Raw genomic sequence first — 20,192 nt, 5'->3', positions numbered from 1 at the left:
AAATAAAATCAACACAAATATGTGATTATGTTACTATTTGAGTGGTTTCTTTTTTTTGCTTTTCTTTTGAAAATTCACAATAATTTTGTTAAAAGAGGACGCTGAGTTGCAGCAAACTAAAAAGAGCTCCAAAAAGAATTAAGGAAAAAAAAAAAAAGCTACCGAACTATGCAACGAGGGCTTTATAATCAAGGCCCGTGATATGATGCCCGATCTTGCTCTCTTGAATGCCTCTCAGGCACAGTTTATGCCAGTTCCTGAAATATCTAACCATTCCGCTCCACTCAAGTGTATCACCCATAAACCGTGAAGGATCTAGAGCTTCCAAAACAGTCTTCTCCTCCCGGTTGAGCTTAATCCCATGACGTGCTTGGAGGAATTTTCTGTGGAACTATCACCCATTCACACTGAGACCAAAGAACCAGTTCCACACCACTGAGGCAAAGCTGCAGTGCTGGAATATGTGATCCACTATAAAGGTAGGGTTGTCATTGGGTGGAACTAGGGCTGTAAGTGGCTGGCCAGGGCCGAGCAAAACAAGATTTGAATAGGGAAGCCTGGTAGCCTAGCGTGATCAGTTGAAAGCCGGGCAAAAGACAATCCCAGGCGCTGCCCCTGAAGTAGAACTGACAATTTTAGGGGTGGAAGGGCATATCCATCTCTTACCACACAGACTTCATTGCTTTTAGGGTACCCTTCAATGTCTAGTAAAATGGTAGCACTACATCAGCAAAAAGTTGTACTGCTGTAATACTAACAAGTAGAAAACGATGGCTGTCGAACAGTTTGGATTTGAATATCAATCCAACGAATTGAGAAGGATGGCTGTCAAACAGTTTGGATGTGAATGTGAATTTCCGTCGGTTATTGCAAGTAATACCCATGGGCTTGCTTGCGCACAGCCCAATTATTTATTTGACCTGCAAAACATAGACCAAGTCCATTAAAACCCCAATGGGCCTGAATCTGGGTTGAGTCAAATGACTCAGTAGACAACAGCTTTGTCCTTTTCTCATCAAATTTCTTAATGGATAATCCAGAGATCAGGGCCTGTTTGATAGGATGCAAATGTTGGAATACAACCAATTTATATTTACAAGACATAATTTGAGGTAAAAAAAAAAAATCATATTAGAGTGGTTGGAAGCTGATTGACAAATCAATGAAACATTTTTAAAATTTTGAAATATTCTTGATAAAAAAAATGTTGAAAATTAATTAAGTACTTTTATTTGAAAACAAGTATATTGACTAGATGTTACATATGCCTAATATTTTATATTTATAAGCGTACACTGATCCTAACATCATCCATACTTGATTATTTATTTTTAAAAATTAATTTAATATTTTTAAAATTTATAAGAAATAATTTTAAAAATATTTTTTAAAATAAATGCACTATATATTGTAGGACATATTTAGTCTCAATTTTTAACACATTGAATGTGCTAATAAGTGATATGAATTGTAAAATTATTAGTGATCTCTTTGTTTATTATTTTATATTAACTGATTTTTAATACAGTTGCAACACTTCTATTTGACAACACAGTTTAGTACCCTATACAAAGAAAACTTATTGCGTGTACTTAATCGCTATAATCTTTTGAGTCCTAAGTGTGTAATGTTGTCTTTTAACCATGCCCTGAAGTTCCATTGAAAAATTCGACCACTTTTTCAATGTTTTCTAAAAACAACGATATATATATATATATATATTTTAACACACACACACTCACACCATAGTGGGATTTCACCACCTGTGGATACTCGAACCTTTGACCGGGTGGTGAAACTCCTGAAAGTCTACCACCTGATCAAGAGTAAGGATCCACAATGATATAATATACGATATGTTCAATATTTCCCATGCGATGCCCAATATGTTTCCACATCCCAAGGGTGCTATACATCTATCGAAACTTGATATTAAAGACATTGTCTGGGTGTAATCCAAAAAGTTGTAAATGCAAAGGAATTGCATTTTTCCGGACTTAGTCTTTAGCAAAACAAACAAATGCAAAGGGTTTGCTTCCTTAGCGCTCATGTCAGTTCACCTCTAGCTTATGTCATGCTTTTGCTCTCCTCTACATGCCCTAGTTTACCTTCAATCCAAACAGGCCCTCAATGGAACATAGAAGATGACAAAAAAGGCTGCACCCATAAAAACGGATATTTTGTTTTTTAAAAAGGTGAATACACGCACACTCTTATATCCACACACACACCACAAGGGTTTTCAAACCGATGACCTCTACCACTGAGCCATGAGTAGAGACCCTGGGGGTGTATATATCATCTCTATCTTTTTCTGAAGGGTTTCTTACTTATAATGAATGTTCAAAAAATTCTAAGAGAAGGTGAAACATGATTGTTAGAATGCATTACTGAAGCTCAAATAAAAGAGCTGAATGTCGAATCCATCAGCAATACACATATCATTTATACTTCATTTTCCATTTGAAGGGGAAAAAAAGAACGAATTAAAGATATTAAAAAAGCCAATTTCTTTGGAAAATAAGGATCTAACCAAACAAGAAAATATCTCTGTATAAATATTATGTATATTCACATTCCTTGGCTGAATGAGTGACAGCACCCAGCATAAATATACACATAAAAGCTACCTAGAAGTGCCCTGACAAGTTCTATTAATGTCGACAATCCCATTTCAATCCTTGAAAGCACTTTAACAATCAACCTGGCAGAGAATTTCTCATTAGGTAGGATACTGCACATCCTAAAACAGCACCAGCCCCGACCTGTCAAATACAAATTGAGGCAGGAAGTATCAAACCCAACAATCAAGATGACTAAAATTGTTAAACACATGATAAAATTCTTATTTAACGTGATTAAAAATGTTGGTCACTAGAAAGAGAAAAAGGAATCCACAAAAGTATTGTCACGTGACAGTCGCTCCATTACCTTTTCAAAATAATAATAATAATAATAATAATTCTTTTATGATAGCTAAGCTGGGATTGAACCCGAGACTTCAATGTCGCTGTCTACCTTTTCAAATAAAAGAAAAAAGAAAAAAGAAAAAAACAATTTCCTTTTTTTGATAGCTAAGCTGGGATTGAACCCAAGACCTTGATGGTGAAGTGCCCGCTGTCTACCATTGAGCTACAAGCTCTAATCCTGAATAAAAAAATGAACACTGATAGACAATATATAGTAAGCTGACCTAAAATTTCCAAATACCAACATAAACTGTATCACACCAAGTTTATTAAAATATACGAGCAAGCTGAGTCCATGGGCTCACCTCAGGTTTCAGACTTTCAGTCGACTCTAGGGTTAACTCATCGAGTCGAACCAACTTTTTAACAGTTTGGTAAGCATTTGAGCTCATGGCTGAGCAGACAGACCTGGTTGGCCCATATATTACGAAGTACATTGATTAAAAACTTCAATTCTAAAATTACATTTGTTTTTCTTGAAAGGTAACTATTTATTTATGAGACAACCAGGCCATACAGAATTACAAAAAATCACAATTGATGCAGGACAATTAACCACATGCTCTAAAAGCTCGAACTGATTGAGCATGACAAATTAATCCGTTTATCTCATAGCCCAGGCTTCACATCCATGGGTTAGGTCCTTGGCCGAACCCTCCTCATGGGCATCAAATCCATGGGTTCCGCCCCCTCATGGGCCCCAAATCACATGGGTTCCGCCTCACACGGGCCCCAAATTACATGGGTTCCACGGACCACACACTCCAAGTGTGCCACCACATCCCACAGGCTACCCCACTCGAGCTTGGTGTGAAAATGCCCCTGCATTAATCACCCCCGATGAGGAGTCTCGAACACGAGACCTCTCGCTCTGATACCAATTTGATGCAGGACAATAAACAACTTGCTCTAAAAGCTCAAACTGATAGAGCATGACAAATTAATCCCTTTATTTCAATAGCCCAGGCCCCACATCCATAGGTTAGGTCCTCAGCTGAACCCTCCTCGTGGGCTCCAAATCCATGGGTTATGCCCCCTCGTGGGCCCCAAATCACACGAGTTCTTCCTCACACGAGCCATCCACCTCACATGGGCCCCAAATCACATGGGTTCCGTAGGCCACCCACCCCGAGTGTGTCCCCACATCCCATAGGCCACCCCACTCGAGCCTGGTGTGAAAATGCCCATGCATTAACCATGCTCCCCAATGTTGACCAGCTAGACTACATCTGCATAGTTTAGCGGACACCAATGCTCATTCAATGATTTTAGCCCTATAAAGTACCCCCCTCGGTTTCTGGGGGAACATTCTAAAATTTGTACAAATGACTCGTCCCTAAGGTCCCCCAATGTTCTGGTTACTTTTTGTTTATCAGGGTTCGTATGTATTGTTTGGCTTTTGCAACTAAATGAAACTTGAGTATACTAATGACTTGAAACTTCATAAGTGTGGTTCAGAGATCCCAAAGGAGCAATTCGTGCTTGATTATGGGGCACTGTAATTGCAGTTGCTGCACAGGGAAGATATTGCACATTTTGCCTAATAGTGCAAGAGAAATGCGATGGCTACTTCCAATACTAGGACCCCAAATCCTACTCCCCACACATGCTAATTCAGCTGTGTGTGCGAGACCTGGGTTATTCATCGGGTGGGCTCTGCTGCCTATGTATTATGGCCCAAGAATCAGGCTGTTCCGGTAACTGGCTGGTTAAAAGATTTTACCAACAGTCGATATTTTATGTACGTGCCTGCCCACTGATTACTGGACTATTCTGATTTATGGGTCAAGGCACATACATAGTGGTGCCCACATAGTTAACAGACTAGATCTTGTACACATGGTGGAACCCACTAGTACAACAGTTCTTGCCAATGTCTCTTAGTTTATCTATTATCTTTCTTTTTCATCATATTTTGGTAAGTATGTCTTGCTTGAATGCAAATTGAAGCCAGGAGCATCTGCCATGATCAGAACAAGCACGACGACATCTGAAAAGATAACCCAAACCTTCTAATTCTCACATTTCACACTTAACAATGTAGATTGAAGGGTACAGTCAATCCAATATTGTCATGTATTGAAAGGGTTCAATCTAACATGAAGCAAATACATGTAACCTCCATGAAAACACATCAATGTATCATAGAAAGAATCTGTAAACACCGTGAAAGCAGGGTGCAGCATCAACCTTGGCTACATTTATAACATACCTGGAGTGGAGTATGACCAAGAGGTTCACGCAATGGCCTGACGTTAGATAAAGGGTGTTCTGGAGGTAGTTCACATACTATTTGATTCAGCAGCTGCATTTCACAGCATATACAATAACCTCAATGAAAAACTAATGAAATAATAAGCAAGAAACTTCTTCTTATTTATTTATTTATTTTTTTAATTTTTTTAAATATCCCAAGCATGCAGATACTCATAGATGGATACTTGCATGATAGGAACCAGTGTTTTCTCTCCACAGAAGTGAACCCAATTGTGAATGAAATATTAATGCTTCTGGAGAATGCAATGATAAGTACACAAAACCGGACAAACAACAATAAAACCCAGAAAACGTAAATGCAGATTTTCATATACAAAACAGATATTATGAAAAAAGAAGAAGAAGAAGAAGAAGAAGAAGAAGATATCATGAATCAACCAGTATTCAACCCATCATTTATCATTTTTCCTCACATTTTGATAAGCAGGAAACTCCTTTTATTTTTCCTAAACGGCTCCAGCCTCAAGCATGCATATACATGTGTACATATCTGCATGATAAGATTCAATGTTTGGTCTCCACAGACATGAACCCAATTGACAATGAAATATTAATGCTTCTGGATGACACAATGATAAGGACACAAAACAGAAATGATATGCATATACGTGTGTACATATCTACATGTGAATGCAGCAACCTTGGTAGGCACACCATAAAACCAAAAATGATATGCACGAACACGAGTCACTTGGCCTTGACGCATGAAGCAGCCTGTAAAAGGATTTAACCAAGAACCTCCCCGAACTATGAATGTACCACATCATAGAGTCTTTGCCTCCAACTGGAGTTTGAATGGCATGCAAATGGTCCAATAATCTAATGTATTCATCCAACTCCCTGTCCGATAAACCCTGCCTACACGGAGGCACCCAAGTCATAAAGGCTCCGCTAGAAGAAAAACAATCGGCCACTTTAATATCTCTGATAGGAGACAAACACGCCAGACTAGGAAATTCTTGTTGAAAAGATTGGTCGCTGCATCATATATCCTCCCAGAATCTGCCTCATGAACTGTCTGCTATCGAGAAAGAAACTCCTTTAAACTTTGACTTTAGAGAGACCATCACTTTCCAAGTGTTCAAGGTCCTATAAAGAGATGACTGTTTTACTTCACAACCTTCTTCCTTGAGACCATATTTACTTGCAACGATCTCTCACCAAAATTTGCCTTTTTCAATTCCAAAATTCCATAGCCATTTACCTAGGAGAGCAAGGTTCATAGAGCTCAAATCGCTGAAACCCTCCCCTCCCTGAGTGTATGGTTTACAAACCTCCTCCCATTTCATAAGGTGAAACTTTTGATTTTCTATGGAACCACTCCAAAGGAAGTCCCTCAACTTTTCTAACCTTGCCAGCAATAACTGCAGGCATTTGAGAAGGGACATGATGAATAAAATAACTTAACCAGTGGGGATATTGCTAGAGATAAATATGTCAGTGGAGAGATGTTACTCAATTCATGGTGAGGAAGTAATTTGGGCTCCTCTATGTAGGAGGAATCTAAATGAGGCAAAGCTGGAGGAACCATTATCCCTGTTAAGATTGTTGGAGAAAGCTAAGCCACAACTGCTTCAAAGAGATTCCTTAAAATGGCTTCCAGAAAAATCTGGCAAGTTAACAGTTAAATCCCTCTATCAGAAAATTAGTGCAGAATCAATTAGTGCTGAAATTAGTCATACAACCTATATTTGGAGATATGGAGCACTGAGCACCACCAAAGGTGGCAGTGCTGTCATGGTTAGTGGGCCAAAATAAAATTCTAGCAGTTGACAACTTACACAAGAGGGAATGAATATTCCAAATGTATGCATTATGTGCTTCCAAGTGGAGGAATCAGTCAACCATCTCTTCATACATTGTGATGTTGCATCAAAGCTATGGGTGGCTATCTTTAGCAGTTCTGTTGTTCAATGGGTCATGCTCGGCTCTATGGAAGCTTTGTATTGATCTTGGCAAGGTGTAGAAAAAGCAAAGGCAGGAAAGAAGATATGGCGGCTATGTCTATTGGCTGGGATTTGGACTTTATGGCTGGAAAGGAAAGATTGTATTTTCAGAAATCGGAATGATCATCAGAACAGTTGGAATTGGTCAGGGAATGGGCTAGCATCTAAACGCAGTCGGGGTGGATCAAATTAGTGAATGTAGGGCAGAATTGTAATCTCTTTGTTTTCTTTTTCTTTTTCTTTCTTTATGTTAGTCTTTTGGCCTTTAGTCTTGTGCAATAAAATTCTTCACAGTTTCATATATATATATATATATATATATATATATAAAACTTTTCTAACTATGCATCAAACTTTTCTTCGTTGATAAATTTAAAAAAAACCTGTAAAACTTTATGAATAAAAGGACAAAACTATGATTTTTGACAACATCATGCTCGTGCAGACATTACACATAAGTATAGCACACTCAAATGATTTTTTTTTATAGCTGATATAGCCCACTCAAATGATTCATGTGAGAGTCACACTAAAGCTGGTTTCGCACTCTTCCATATCCTTTTTTTGAAACAAAATTGACATATCACAGAAGAATTTTGCAAGGTTAGCCATCAGGGCCTGCACCCCAAACTCGCTTCCACATTCCCCTAAAGGAGTTATTTTCGTCCTTCCCTTAAAAGGGTCGTGTGTTGACCAAAATGCCTCTTTTTAGGGGGATGATGAGACAAGTAACAGTTGTGCAATCTAAATCACGAGCCTTGCTACTGTTTTTGACAGGCAGAACCCTTGCTAGTAAACCCCACAACAGAACAGATAACTTCAGGTCCCACTTTTCGTAGACAAGTACAATTGAGAAACCAGGAAAGGACAATTGTTAAGAACTAGAACATACTTGGCTTCCATGGAAGAATTTACCTCAGCTTGCCGGCCAGCATGCAGTCTAACCCCAGTAGCATCGTACATGACCTGCAGAAAGATCAAAATAATTATTACAGATGATGATGCATACAATCCACCCATCCAATGCATGTACCGTGAGGTTCAAGAGTGGACGCCACCACAGGTTGACCACTAAATCATCCAATTAGGGGCATCTGATCATTCCATGGGACCCATTTGAACCAATTCATCATCATCATCATCTAAGCCTTATAGCCTTATCCCAACTAACTGGTCACCTACACAAATCCTGTTCCGCCCTGTTTGAACCAATTGGACAGCCCATTTAATGGTCCAAATCCAACTGATCCATGGAACCTGCAAGATGGACCATATAAAGAATTGATTGGATTGTGGGGTCCACAAGTCCAATCGAGAAGTCCTATCTAAAGGTTTATACAAACCAAATGGCCCAAAAGACCCATAAGCATGAGAATTTTTAGATTTTTTCTTGTTTAGTTTCCTTTTCTATTACATCTTGTTTAGCAAGGGATGATGCCTTAATTGGCTAAGTAAAGACCTTAGATTTTTTAGTTAGATAAGGAAAGTCCAGAGCAAGCCTTTAATTGGACTACTACACAAATAACGGAACTTGCATATGAAGGCCTATATGGATATACATTTTGAAGATTGATTATTTCATAGACTATTGAAGTTTTGATTCTTATTCTGTAACAACTAAAGACAGTTTTCTTCTGGATATTTCCTAGTCTTGCTACTAGAAGGTTGCTGGAAACAGTCAGTCCCTTTATTCTATTTTGGGCATTTTCTCATCATTTTTGTGACATCTAGAAGAGGAGAATTTGACTACAAACTGTACCTACCTTCAGACTCAATCCTCTTTAGTTTCGTATTCAATTTCCGCCATTTTCTACATAACATGATCTCTATTAAATGTTTAAAAACAATTTTAATCAACGTGGCAATAAATAGAACTGAAACAAATAAAATAAGACCATAGATGAATAATAATTTTAAAGTTAGAATGATATAATGCAACAGATTAATGACATACATGAAAGCATGGAACTTTTCTTATAGGTAAGCCTGAAAATCCCTGAACTAATGTTATATGCACTTGAACCTTTCAAAAAAAATGTTATATATACACTTCGAAGCCTTCACCACAAGGGTAAAAGTTCAATTTCAAATGCATGTAATGAAAGAGGCCAGAGGATGGTGAAACTAAAACCAAACTTTACAAAAGGAAACGATATTTAGAATCTTAGATAGAGAGCAGATCACCTACAACCAGCCACCTGCCTCGACCCATTTTTATGCATTCAATTTTTTGTTTCAACTTTTGTTCTTAAAAAATATTGGATGTTTTAAAGACAAAATACTCATAAAAGTTTTGTAGCTCAAGTTAGCACAGAGCCACAGAGCCAGTTGTAGGTGACCAGTTCTCATTTAGAAAGGCATTTATGCATCCTATCTTTTCATGGTTCAAAGAAAAGGCAACACAAGAAGCAAACTTAGGTTTTCAAGACTCAAACAGAATGAGCTTAATGGTACATCTTGTAGATGAGATGGCAAATGATAGAGCTAATGTCATATGTTGGTGCAATAAATACAAAATCAAATGCTTCATTTGTAATAATTTAATCATCTTGGCCTGGTTAGGTCCCCTTGGTATGCACTTATTATTAATAGATTTTTTTAATCAGCGTGTCTAGAAATAGGTAGGTTTCACCAGAAAGTTATAAGCATTTTGAGCAAGGGGTGATCCAAGAAAGTTCCACTCAAGGACTATATTGAAAAATAGATTCAATTCCACCATAAGTGGTTTAGCAGAAACAAAAGATCAAAATATTCAAAAGAAAATACAATGAGGTGTTGTAGAATGGTATCTTGCATTAAACATCGTGTGCACACACACCACAACAAAACGTGCTGTATAACAAAAAAATCGTCACTTGCTTGAGTTGACACATGCTTTATTCATTCATATGAATGTTCTCAAAATTTTTTGGAGTGATGCAGTTCAAACAACATGCTTCCTGATAAATAGGATGTCCTCAACCGTTTTAATGTTCCATTGTTTTCTTTGCCTTCCAATGTTTTTGGATGTCGATGATTTGTTCATTAGTTGGAATCGGACCATGATAAATTAGATCCTAAAGCAATGAAATGCATTTTTCTTGGATACTCTAGAAGACCAGAACATAAAGGGGTTACAGATGTCACAGTCCTTCACTTCAAAAACAATTTGTGTGCACGGATGTGAGTCTTTTTTAGTCTACTCTATTCTTCTCAAAAGCATGTAAATCTCTTGACTTGAAAGCCTCACCATCGGTGCATGTGCTTGTTCCTGCAGAAGACAACACTATCCACTCTCCCCCTTCCATTGGTTCACTTCTTGTGGCACCTCCTCTTAAAGTCTACTTACAACGAAAACATGAAGACAATACAACAAATCATGATGTGCCATCTACCATATCTTCTTCCGAGCCTATTAAATTAGTGACTCTTATATTTCCTGATTCATTTGATGTTCTTGTTGTTTGGGGGAAAGGAAAGTGTGCATGTACAAACCATCCTATCTCCAAATATGTTTTCTTTCAATACTTGTCTTCCACTTTCTCGTAGATTTATCCAATCGTTATCATCTCATTCTATTCCTAAATCATACTAAAGAGAGGCCTTGGTATGTAAGGGGTACAAGCATGCAATGGAAGATAATGGCTGCACTTTATCAAAATAACACTTGGGAGATAATCAGTTTTTCCGCTAGTAAATGTACTGTTAGTTGCCAATGAGTGTAAACCATTGGATTTCAGCCTAGTGGTAAAGTTGAATGATTGAAGACCCGCTTGGTCACAAAGGGGTATTCTCAAGCACTCAGCATTAATTATATTGAAACTCTCTCCAGGTGCCAAGGTGAATTCTATTCATGTTATTCTTTTAGTGGTTGTCAATCATGGCTGACCCTCTTCCAGCTCAACGTTAAAAATGTGTCGTCATCATGATCTCATAGAGGTATGTATGGAGCAACTACCTGGGTTTGTGCACACAGGGAGTCAACAAAGGTATGTAAACTGAGAAAAGACACTTCATGGGTTAAAGCAGTCGCCACGTGCATGGTTTGATAAGTTCAGTAAGGTTGTATTGAACTATAGTTTTGTTCGAAGTCATGCTAATCATTCCATCTTCAGGTATAATCGTGTTAGTTGTAAATGTTGATGATATTGGGGTTATAAGGAGTGACAATAGGGGATTGAGGAACTTAAGAAGTATCTTCAAAGTCACTTTCTAATGAAAACTCTAGGTCATCTTCAATAATTTCTTGGTATAGAAGTTGCCAAATTAAAGGAAGAAATTAATCTGTCTCAACCAAAATATGTTTTGGATTTGTTCATAGAGACAAGCCTTCTCAGTACTAAGTCAGTTGATACATCAACGAATCTAAATCATAAACTAGGTGGTGCTCAATGAGACTTGGTTGAAGACCCAGAAAAGTATAAAAGATCGGTCAGAAAGCTTATCTATCTAACAATTACTAGGCCAAATAAATCATAAGTTGTGAGAGTGGTGAGCGAGTTTATGAGCTCTTTAAGGGTGCCTCACATAGATGCAGTTGCTCAAATTCTATGGCATCTCAAGGGAGCTCTAGGTTAGGGAATTTTGTACACAAGGAATTATCATCTTTAGGTTATAGGGTATTCTAATTCAGATTGGGTAGACTCTCCATTTGATAAGCGGTCTACTACTGGATACAACGTGTTTGTGGGAGGAAATTTGGAAACATTGAAGAGTAAAAAGCACAGTGTTGTAGTCTAATCAAGTGCTGAAGCAGAATATAGGACGATGGCTCATACCACGTGTGAGCTTGTGTGGATCAAAAGGCTATAACAGAAATGGGCTTTGAAGTGGACCTACTAATGCAATTATTTTACGATAATCAAGCAGACTCCCATATTGTAAACAATCTAGTGTATCATGAGAGAACCAAGTATATTGAAGTCAACTGTCACTTTATACGTGAGAAGGTCTCCAATGGAGAAATCTCTCACCAAATGTTCAGTCATAAGATCAACTGGCTAATTTGTTCACCAAGGCTCTTAGTCATAGTCAGTCTACTCACATCTATTTCAAGCTTGGCATCAACGGCATCTATACTCCAACTTGAGGGAGAGTGTTAATGAATATGAGTGTGTTGTACAACTATACAACCCACCTAGTCTTGGTGTTTGGTCCTATTTATGTGTTTAGTCTTATTTATTAGTGTCTAAGGATACTTTAGGTTTTTGTGTGTGTGTTGTTATTAATTGAAATGGCCCTCAATTATGATATAATAAAGACATTGACACCAAAATTTGAATCCATATCTTTTTTCGCCCTCTAGGCGCTATTTGGCTTTTTCCAAGACAAAAATGCCCATCAGCTAGCCATCCTCTTGTAGTGCAATAGCTTTTCGTGGAAGTCGAGAGGGCTTTTTGAAAATGGGGGTGTGACCCCACTAAATCAATGATTGGGGCCACTACTCGACCGATCTAACCGCTTCACTTTAATCGGACAACCATGAACCCATAGTATGGTCATTTCAAAAAAATAAAATTGGAGTTGTCTGTGGCCCACAACTGCATTAACGTTGTGAGTTAATTCTAAATTGTTTCCTCTGGTGTGTTCCATTCGTGATGAGTTTTGCCCTCAAACTTGGGCTGATGGCATGAAATTAAAATCCCTTTAATGTGGACAATTTGGATCTTCTATAAAAAGATCTAGTGGGCCTCACATAAGACGTTGGATGAGTTCAATAGATGGGTCCTGTGCGCGGGAAGGCCATTTAGCCTTTTTTTTTTCTCTTTCTTATTCGTTTTTTCACGTGAGGGGACTATTTTAGCCGTTAGGACCATTGCCACCTTCATGACACCCACTTTGGCGAACTTTTAAATTTTATTTTATTATTATTATTATTTTTTTTGAAGATTTCCAGTCACACTCTCCGACGTAAAAGCTATGACGGCCAAAGATAGGTTTGGGTTAGAATGATAGTGGCTTTTGTGTCTCTGTGTGTGTGTATTTTTATTATTTATTTATTTATTTATTTATTTGGTGGATATCAATTATGGGAGTTTGTAAAAGGAAGGAGGGTGTGGTGGTTCCTTTTATAACTGTTTTTTTTTTTTTTTTTGTATGAATGATGGGAGATTATGAAATGGATGAATTTTATAATGGAATAATGTTGTAATGAATGAATTTTGAAATTGAAGAATTTTATAATGGATGAATGTGATAAATGTTGAAATGGATGAACGGTCATAACTATCATAATGAGGGAGTTATGACCGTTTTCGTTAGATCAGCGATCCATAATACGTATTGGCAATCCACAATCCTTGATGAACTTTAGGGCCACTTTTAGGCAATCATATTGTGTCTAAATGAGATGATTCTAAAGTCATTTAAAAGTTCACCAAATTATCTTTCTAACAAGTAAAAGATCACCCAAATCGAAGATGTAATGAGGGATTTATGACATTTTTGGTCGAATCAGTGATCCACAGTATGTTTCGACAATCCACAGTGAGTATCGGCAATCCACAGTGAATATCGGCGATCCACAGTTAATATGACAATCCTCACTGAATATTGGCGATCCACAGTGAATATCAACGATCCACCATTACAACATTCTTCCATTTCAAAATTCATTCACTACAACGTTCTTCCATTACAAAATCCATCCCTTTCACAAACTCCTTCTATTGATACCTATAAAATAAAAAAAAAAACAATTATAAAGGGAACCGTCACACCCTCCTCCCTTTCACAAACTCTCACCATTAATACCCATTTAAAAAAAAAAAAAAAACACACACACACACACACATACACAAAAGCCACTAATATCCTAACTTAAACATAACTTTGGCGATCATAGCTTATACGTCGAAGAGTGAAGCCAAAAAAAAAAAAAAAAGAAAAAAAAAAGAAAAAAAAAGAAAGAAAACGCTTAGAAGCTCAATAATGAAGGGAATGATGCCGAAAGCTCACCGGAGTGGGTGTCACGGAGGTCGCTACGGTCTTAACGACCAAAGTGGTCCCCTCTCGTGAAAAAAAAACGAAGAAGAAATAGAAAGAAAAAGCTAAATGGCCTTCTCGCGCAAGGGACCCAAATATTGAACCCATCCCACAACTTATGTGAGGCCCACTGGATCGTCTTGTAAAAGATCCAAGCCATTCACATGAAAGAGGTTTTAATTTCATGACATCTACCCGAGTTTGAGAGCAAAACTCATCACGAATGGACCACATTGGAAGAAGCAGTTCGAAATTAACTCATAGCGTTAATGCAATTGTGGATCGCAGATAGCTCCATTTTTTAAAAAGACCTTACTGTGGGTTCACGGCTATTCGATTAAAGTGAACAGATTAGATCGATTGATGGGTGGCCCCGATCGTTGATTTAGCGAAGCTCACACCCCCATTCTCAAAAAGCCCTCTTAACTTCTGTTTATCATTGTATATGGGGGCAGTTGGCAGCCTGGCAGAGGGCCATTTTCGTCCGGAAAAGCCAAAAAAGTGCCACAAAACGGATGTCAGCGCCTATATTGCATCATAATCGTGGGGGGGGGGGGAACCAGCCACTAAATGGAAAATAATAAGAAACTATAAGAGTTAGTAGTTTCTAGTTTCAATATCAAGGTCAAAATTAGTCAGCCCCCCCTTAACAAGATTATCTGCCTCATCATATGCTTCTCTTGGAACATGAGAGAAAGAGAAAGGCTACTATGCACATAGATTGAAAACCTCATCAAGCCAAACAACCACCTTCTAAGCAAGTACTTCTGTTTTTGCCCAAGATACACCATTCCGGTAATTTTGCATGATAACCAGGAAGAGATTAAACTTCAATGCCACCCTAAGCACCTACAAAAGGGTTACAACCTCTGTTGAATTGCAATTGCTCACCCCAATCGACTTAAATAAGACAACACGTTCCCAAAATTGTCACCAGTAATGTCGCCCACCTTGATTAGCCCTGGATTCCCAAACGAGCAACCATCAAAACTAATCTACTTAAATATATAGTTTTGGCAAGGAATTTTTTTTTTTTTTTCTTTTCTTTCTGAAGGGTGAGAATGAAATTTTATTAACGAAAGAAAAAGGATGCTACAAACAAGCCAAACTGGGGGGAAAAAAAAAAAACACTCTAAATCTAGAAAAGTATGTATTGCCCGTCCACAATGGGAATCAACCCTAAGACCTGTTTTCAGTAGAGAATCCGCCAAATCAATGACAAACCTGTTTACTTTAGAGAAAATCATTGCTTGCTCACTTGCCAAATTAGCCAATCCACGTATGATATTGTCTATCCTCCAAGCGCTAGATTTGGATCTGACCCAGCTCACAACATTGTAGAAATCTCCTTCTATAATCACGGGCGAGAAGTAGCACTTTGCCACCACCTTCAAGCTTGAAGAACTGCCATCTCCACTATAGAATTTGAGTCGGATATACCAACAAGGCCAGAAAATGATGGCCACTATCAGAAGACTTGTCAAAATTTACAAGGAAAGAGTTCCAGTGCTCTGGACTACAAATGGTCGTCAATGTCAGAAGACTTAAATATAAGCTTCAATGTAGTCCATTCCATGTTATTCCTTATTGTGAGCTCCAACTAAAATTGGATTCATGGCACAACTGTCCAAGACCTGGATGGATCATCATGCACACCTAGCACATGGAGAGTCATGCATAGATTACCTAATACCATGTTGGCAAGAATCTAGCAACATCTCAAATTTTGAATTATCAAAAATCCATTTTGAAATGATTGTGCAATTCCCACCTAATATTAATAGATGGTGGGAGGTACAAGTTAATGCAAGGGCATCTTGGTGTGACTGCAAGGATGCACTGTATCTCCACACTGGAGGTGGGGTAGCCCACGAGGTGGGGCCTATAAGATGCAGGATGGCAATGAGGTAGGACCCATTGTGGGAACGTGCGATCCGGGGACCTGTGCGACGCGGGAATTGCCCACGGGGAGGACTTGCCTAGGTTTGCTTGGGAGAGTGAGAATATAGGGATAAACACCCCCAACAACTCTGGAGCTTTTGGTGTGTTGGCCAGCGCTATCACAAGCACGCCGACTCTCGATGAGAATTTAGCTTCCACAATCTTTTACCACATGAAAATCTTACTGATTGGATCATCTTGATCATCTGATCTTGACCTACAAATGGATAGTAGAAAAGAATATTGGAAATAATTAGCGTTGAAAGGGAAAATTCCACCAATCAGATGGGCAGTATCGTTCAATCCCTACGACGTGTAAACAACAATACATTTAGGATGGAACCCACTCAATGAATGGTGATCATGGATCATCATGCGATTCATGCCACATGTCCAAACTGGGTGCAGTACACCAGATAAGGAAATTGACATGCTGTTCACTGATTAAATTTCCCCAATAGTAACAAAAGCTCAATATTTAAAGTGCTAAATTATATCATCACAAGAGCCTCCAACATTAAAAAAATAAATAGAGAATTAAATAGCTTTACAAACAAGCAAGCTCCCAGAATTATTATTTTTTTTTTTAAGAAAAGAAAAGAAAGAAAAAAGGATCGCACATTTCAAATTAAAATTTAACAAATTCTTGAAGTCAATCTCATACCACCTAAACTCATCATACAAATGGCAAGAAAATACATGAGCAAACACAACACGAATACAAAAGAAATGAACAAGACCTGGTTAACAAGTACATACAACGGCTGCCAAAACCACAGCAAGGGCAAATGATGATCCTCCAGTCCCTTCCCGTAAACCAATAGCTGCAGCAAGAGCTGTCACGGTTGCTGAATGTGACGATGGCATTCCACCTGATCCTAGCAGCCTCTTAGAATCCCATCTCTTCTCCTTGTACCTGCATGTCTAGGATAGACATATTGAATGCTTGATCAATGAGAAAAAAGAAAATGCTTCTCAAACAATATCTAGATTTAAAGAAAAACTAACACGAGTAAATAACCCTAACATTATTACATACACTAGAGGAAGTGGGAAGTGCAACGCATGTGAAGAGAGGATGGAAGAGAAAAATAGAGAGAGATTTTCGGAAGGGAGAGAAAAATGAAGGGAAATGATGCCAGACGTGGAAGCGTGCTACTCTCGCACAAAAAGGAGCAGGGGAGAAACAGGCAAAATCCAACCCATTTGTTTACATCGATAAGGTCCGGTTGTCGGTTTATAAGCATGCAGATTTCCAAAATTCCATAAATACCCTTATCTTAAAAATCTCATTCAATGTTTCACAAAATCTCAAAGGCCAAAATTCTCCTAAGACAAATTGGATGGGCAAAAAATGTCCATTTGCTACTGGCATTATATACATTAGAGATGTGCACAAACATTGGCATGTATGCATTTGCATATATGCATGGGTGTTTGTATTTGTTCCAATGTGTGTGGGTTTGAATGTGTTCTTGCTTGTTTGAGTGTATGGATGCTTTGGTGCTTGTGCATACATAATTAATTCATGTGCCCCATCACCACCACCATCATTGTCATCAATCCACGTGCATGCAATATATATATATATATATATATATATATATGCACACATTAATGCATTAAAAAAAAAAGGAACTAATCATCCACATACAAATGCCTGCATGTAAGTGCCTGTCCACATACAAATGTTTGCACGCATTTCAATACTGATATTGCCAAGAAAGCAAAGCCATATTCTTTTTTAATCTAGTAAATATTAATAGGTCGTGTCTACAACAGAGAGTAGACATCCAAGCATTGAGCATTTGTTATAAACTGCAGCAAATTCATCTCTTCCCTATTTACATGCTGCCAAGGTTCTTATTTTATATGTAATATCCATGCTCATGAAACTTTTTTTATTTTTATTTTTTCCTTTTTACTTCTACCACTATATCTGACATGTGGGTATCTCTATTAGGGTCATTTGAATGCTACAAAGCTGAGCAAACACCCATGACATGTGAAATCCGGTCTGTTCATTAGGCAAGCCCCACTTTGAACATGCCTTGGTTCAAAAGACAGTCTGGTCCACTGATGTAATCGCCCCACATCTAACAATGCACTCTTCACACGTCTGCACAAGAAAAGTCTTACTTTCCTTTTTTAGTTTGTTTCTAAGCTCCTTTCTTTCATATCCTTATATTAGTAAATATCTCTTTATTAGGAATCAAGTATTATTAGATTTTCTTGTTTAAGTGCTTTCTTATTTTAGAGATCTTTCTGTTAGAAAATAAATATCATTGGATTTTCTTGTTTAAGGGTTTTCTTATTTTAAAGATCTAAGTTTGCAGGGATCCTATTTTTAAATTCCTTATATTATGTTAGAGATTGTCTCAAAGAGAAAATCTTGTAAGCACTCACTAAAAATAAGGCATAGACCTATGGAATAAGAAACAACTGAAAGATATTTTCTTTAAGGAAGTTCACTTGTTTTTCTATGGTAGTGTGTTGGAGAGGAGGAATTGGTGATCTCTAGTATAACACTAGAGGATTGTTGAGCTTGCTCACAGTCACTGCATCTTTTCTCTTTTGTAATTCGAACTTTCGATTTGGCACGTTGGTCAGTCACATTTGTTACATTATGAAAGAAATCATGACAAGAAACGAAATCGATGTGAAAACGAGCGAAGCCCAAATGAAAAGAAAGACTAGAATAGAATCTTGGATACCACTAAAGATTCAGAAACGTGTTCGGTACTCCCAAAGGCTAAAAAGCAAGTGAAAAGACAATGTAAACCATGTTGCCATTCCTGATCATCAGTTGTCATCGCGCAGGTATATGATGATATTCCACAGCGACAGTTTCCAAGATGAGATAGATATAATGCTACTACCTGAATGGCAAAGTGACAATGACGATAAAGACATTGTACAACATCCAGAGCGCTCATCCGTAGGCCCCATCACACAGAAGAAAAACAGAGACAAGAAATGCAGAGACAAGAGGGTAATGCTATCGTGCGCACCAGGTGGTGAAGAGCTTGAGAAATTGGGCGGTAGCGAAGGCAAGAAATGCAGAGAGAAGAGGGAGATTGGTGGCGAGGGTTGAAGAAGGGAGAGACGGATTTGTCGAACGAGAGGCGGACGCATCGGCTACTGTCATCCCCTCATCCATCTCTCTCTACGGTGGTTGGAGGACTATGGAGGAGTCTAGGCTCTCCTTTTCTCCTCCGTTGATGCTTTCCTTTCTCGCCTTCGGCCTTTGTCTCCTCCGCTGATGCTTTCTACGAATACGCGCGTCTCAGCACAGTTTATACGCGTTTTAGTTCTGACATTGAGAGGTCGTGGCTCGGACGTGCAAACCTTGCCCTTTGCGTCCGGTTGCAACATGAACAGAAACATTCGCGATCGACTTTTCTGTTCCCTAGATAGACGGTCATCATATATATATATATATAAGTTCTCACGCGGAGTTTTGTATGAACTTCCTGTAACATAAAGCTAAGAGTGCCCACTTTGATGTTTGTGAGAAATCTAGTCCATTCATATTTTTTCCCATGTCATATCAGAATATGGGCTGAAAACTGATGCAAATCTAAAATTCAAGTGGTATAGAGGATTGAACTTACAATGTTGAATTGGTAGAAGGATACCTGGTTTCAACACTAAGGTCATAGTATCGATTCCCTAGTGGGGTGGCTAACAGTGAAGCGTGAACCGACAGTACGGTGTGCTAACCAGTTAACAAAAAAAAAAAAAACTTACACCGTTGAAATAGGCATGGGCCCCATAATTTTTGAATCAGGCTAACTTTTTGTATTTTCAGTTTATCCTAACGACCTTATCAACAGCATGGATGTTATAAAAACATCACCGTCCACCCGAGGAGGTTTCAACGGTAGGAATTCACCTGCATACGTTTTACCAACGTGCGTACTAAACATCTCGCAAACATCACGGCGAGCCCCGCATAGCATCCCGTCGCAGGGAGCTCTGCGTATACGTTTGGCAGGGAATCCGCGTCCGTGAGTTCTCAACAGACCGATGGTCTGGAGTACCAAACCACGGGGCACACTTAACGCGTGTACTGTCGAAGCGAAAGATGCGGCTG

General features: G+C 38.4%; 1 protein-coding gene across 5 annotated transcripts; it reads right to left on the bottom strand.

Annotated features, from left to right (window-relative positions):
* Nucleotides 1–2,569: 2,569 nt before the first annotated feature.
* On the bottom strand, nt 2,570–19,514 carry LOC131240738 (uncharacterized). 5 transcript variants are annotated; one of them, XM_058239169.1, is made up of 5 exons: nt 18,976–19,251; nt 16,856–17,020; nt 8,108–8,158; nt 5,182–5,274; nt 2,570–2,765 (listed from the first exon to the last, which is right to left on the bottom strand). In XM_058239169.1, exons 1-5 carry the CDS (start codon nt 19,030–19,032, stop codon nt 2,700–2,702), a joined length of 432 nt encoding a protein of 143 aa, XP_058095152.1. In that variant the 5' UTR covers nt 19,033–19,251; the 3' UTR covers nt 2,570–2,699. The 5 variants fall into 5 exon arrangements, with proteins under 5 accessions (XP_058095152.1, XP_058095153.1, XP_058095150.1 ...); XM_058239170.1 differs by having other exon boundaries at nt 16,856–17,012; XM_058239165.1 differs by having other exon boundaries at nt 2,573–2,765; nt 16,856–17,012; nt 19,108–19,510.
* Between the last annotated feature and the right edge of the window lie 678 nt (nt 19,515–20,192).

The sequence above is a fragment of the Magnolia sinica genome, chromosome 3 (genome assembly GCF_029962835.1).
Source record: "Magnolia sinica isolate HGM2019 chromosome 3, MsV1, whole genome shotgun sequence".
Classification (NCBI taxonomy): Eukaryota; Viridiplantae; Streptophyta; class Magnoliopsida; order Magnoliales; family Magnoliaceae; genus Magnolia; species Magnolia sinica.
Note: the sequence above shows the minus strand (reverse complement) of the source record. Positions and strands in the feature narration are given on the sequence as shown.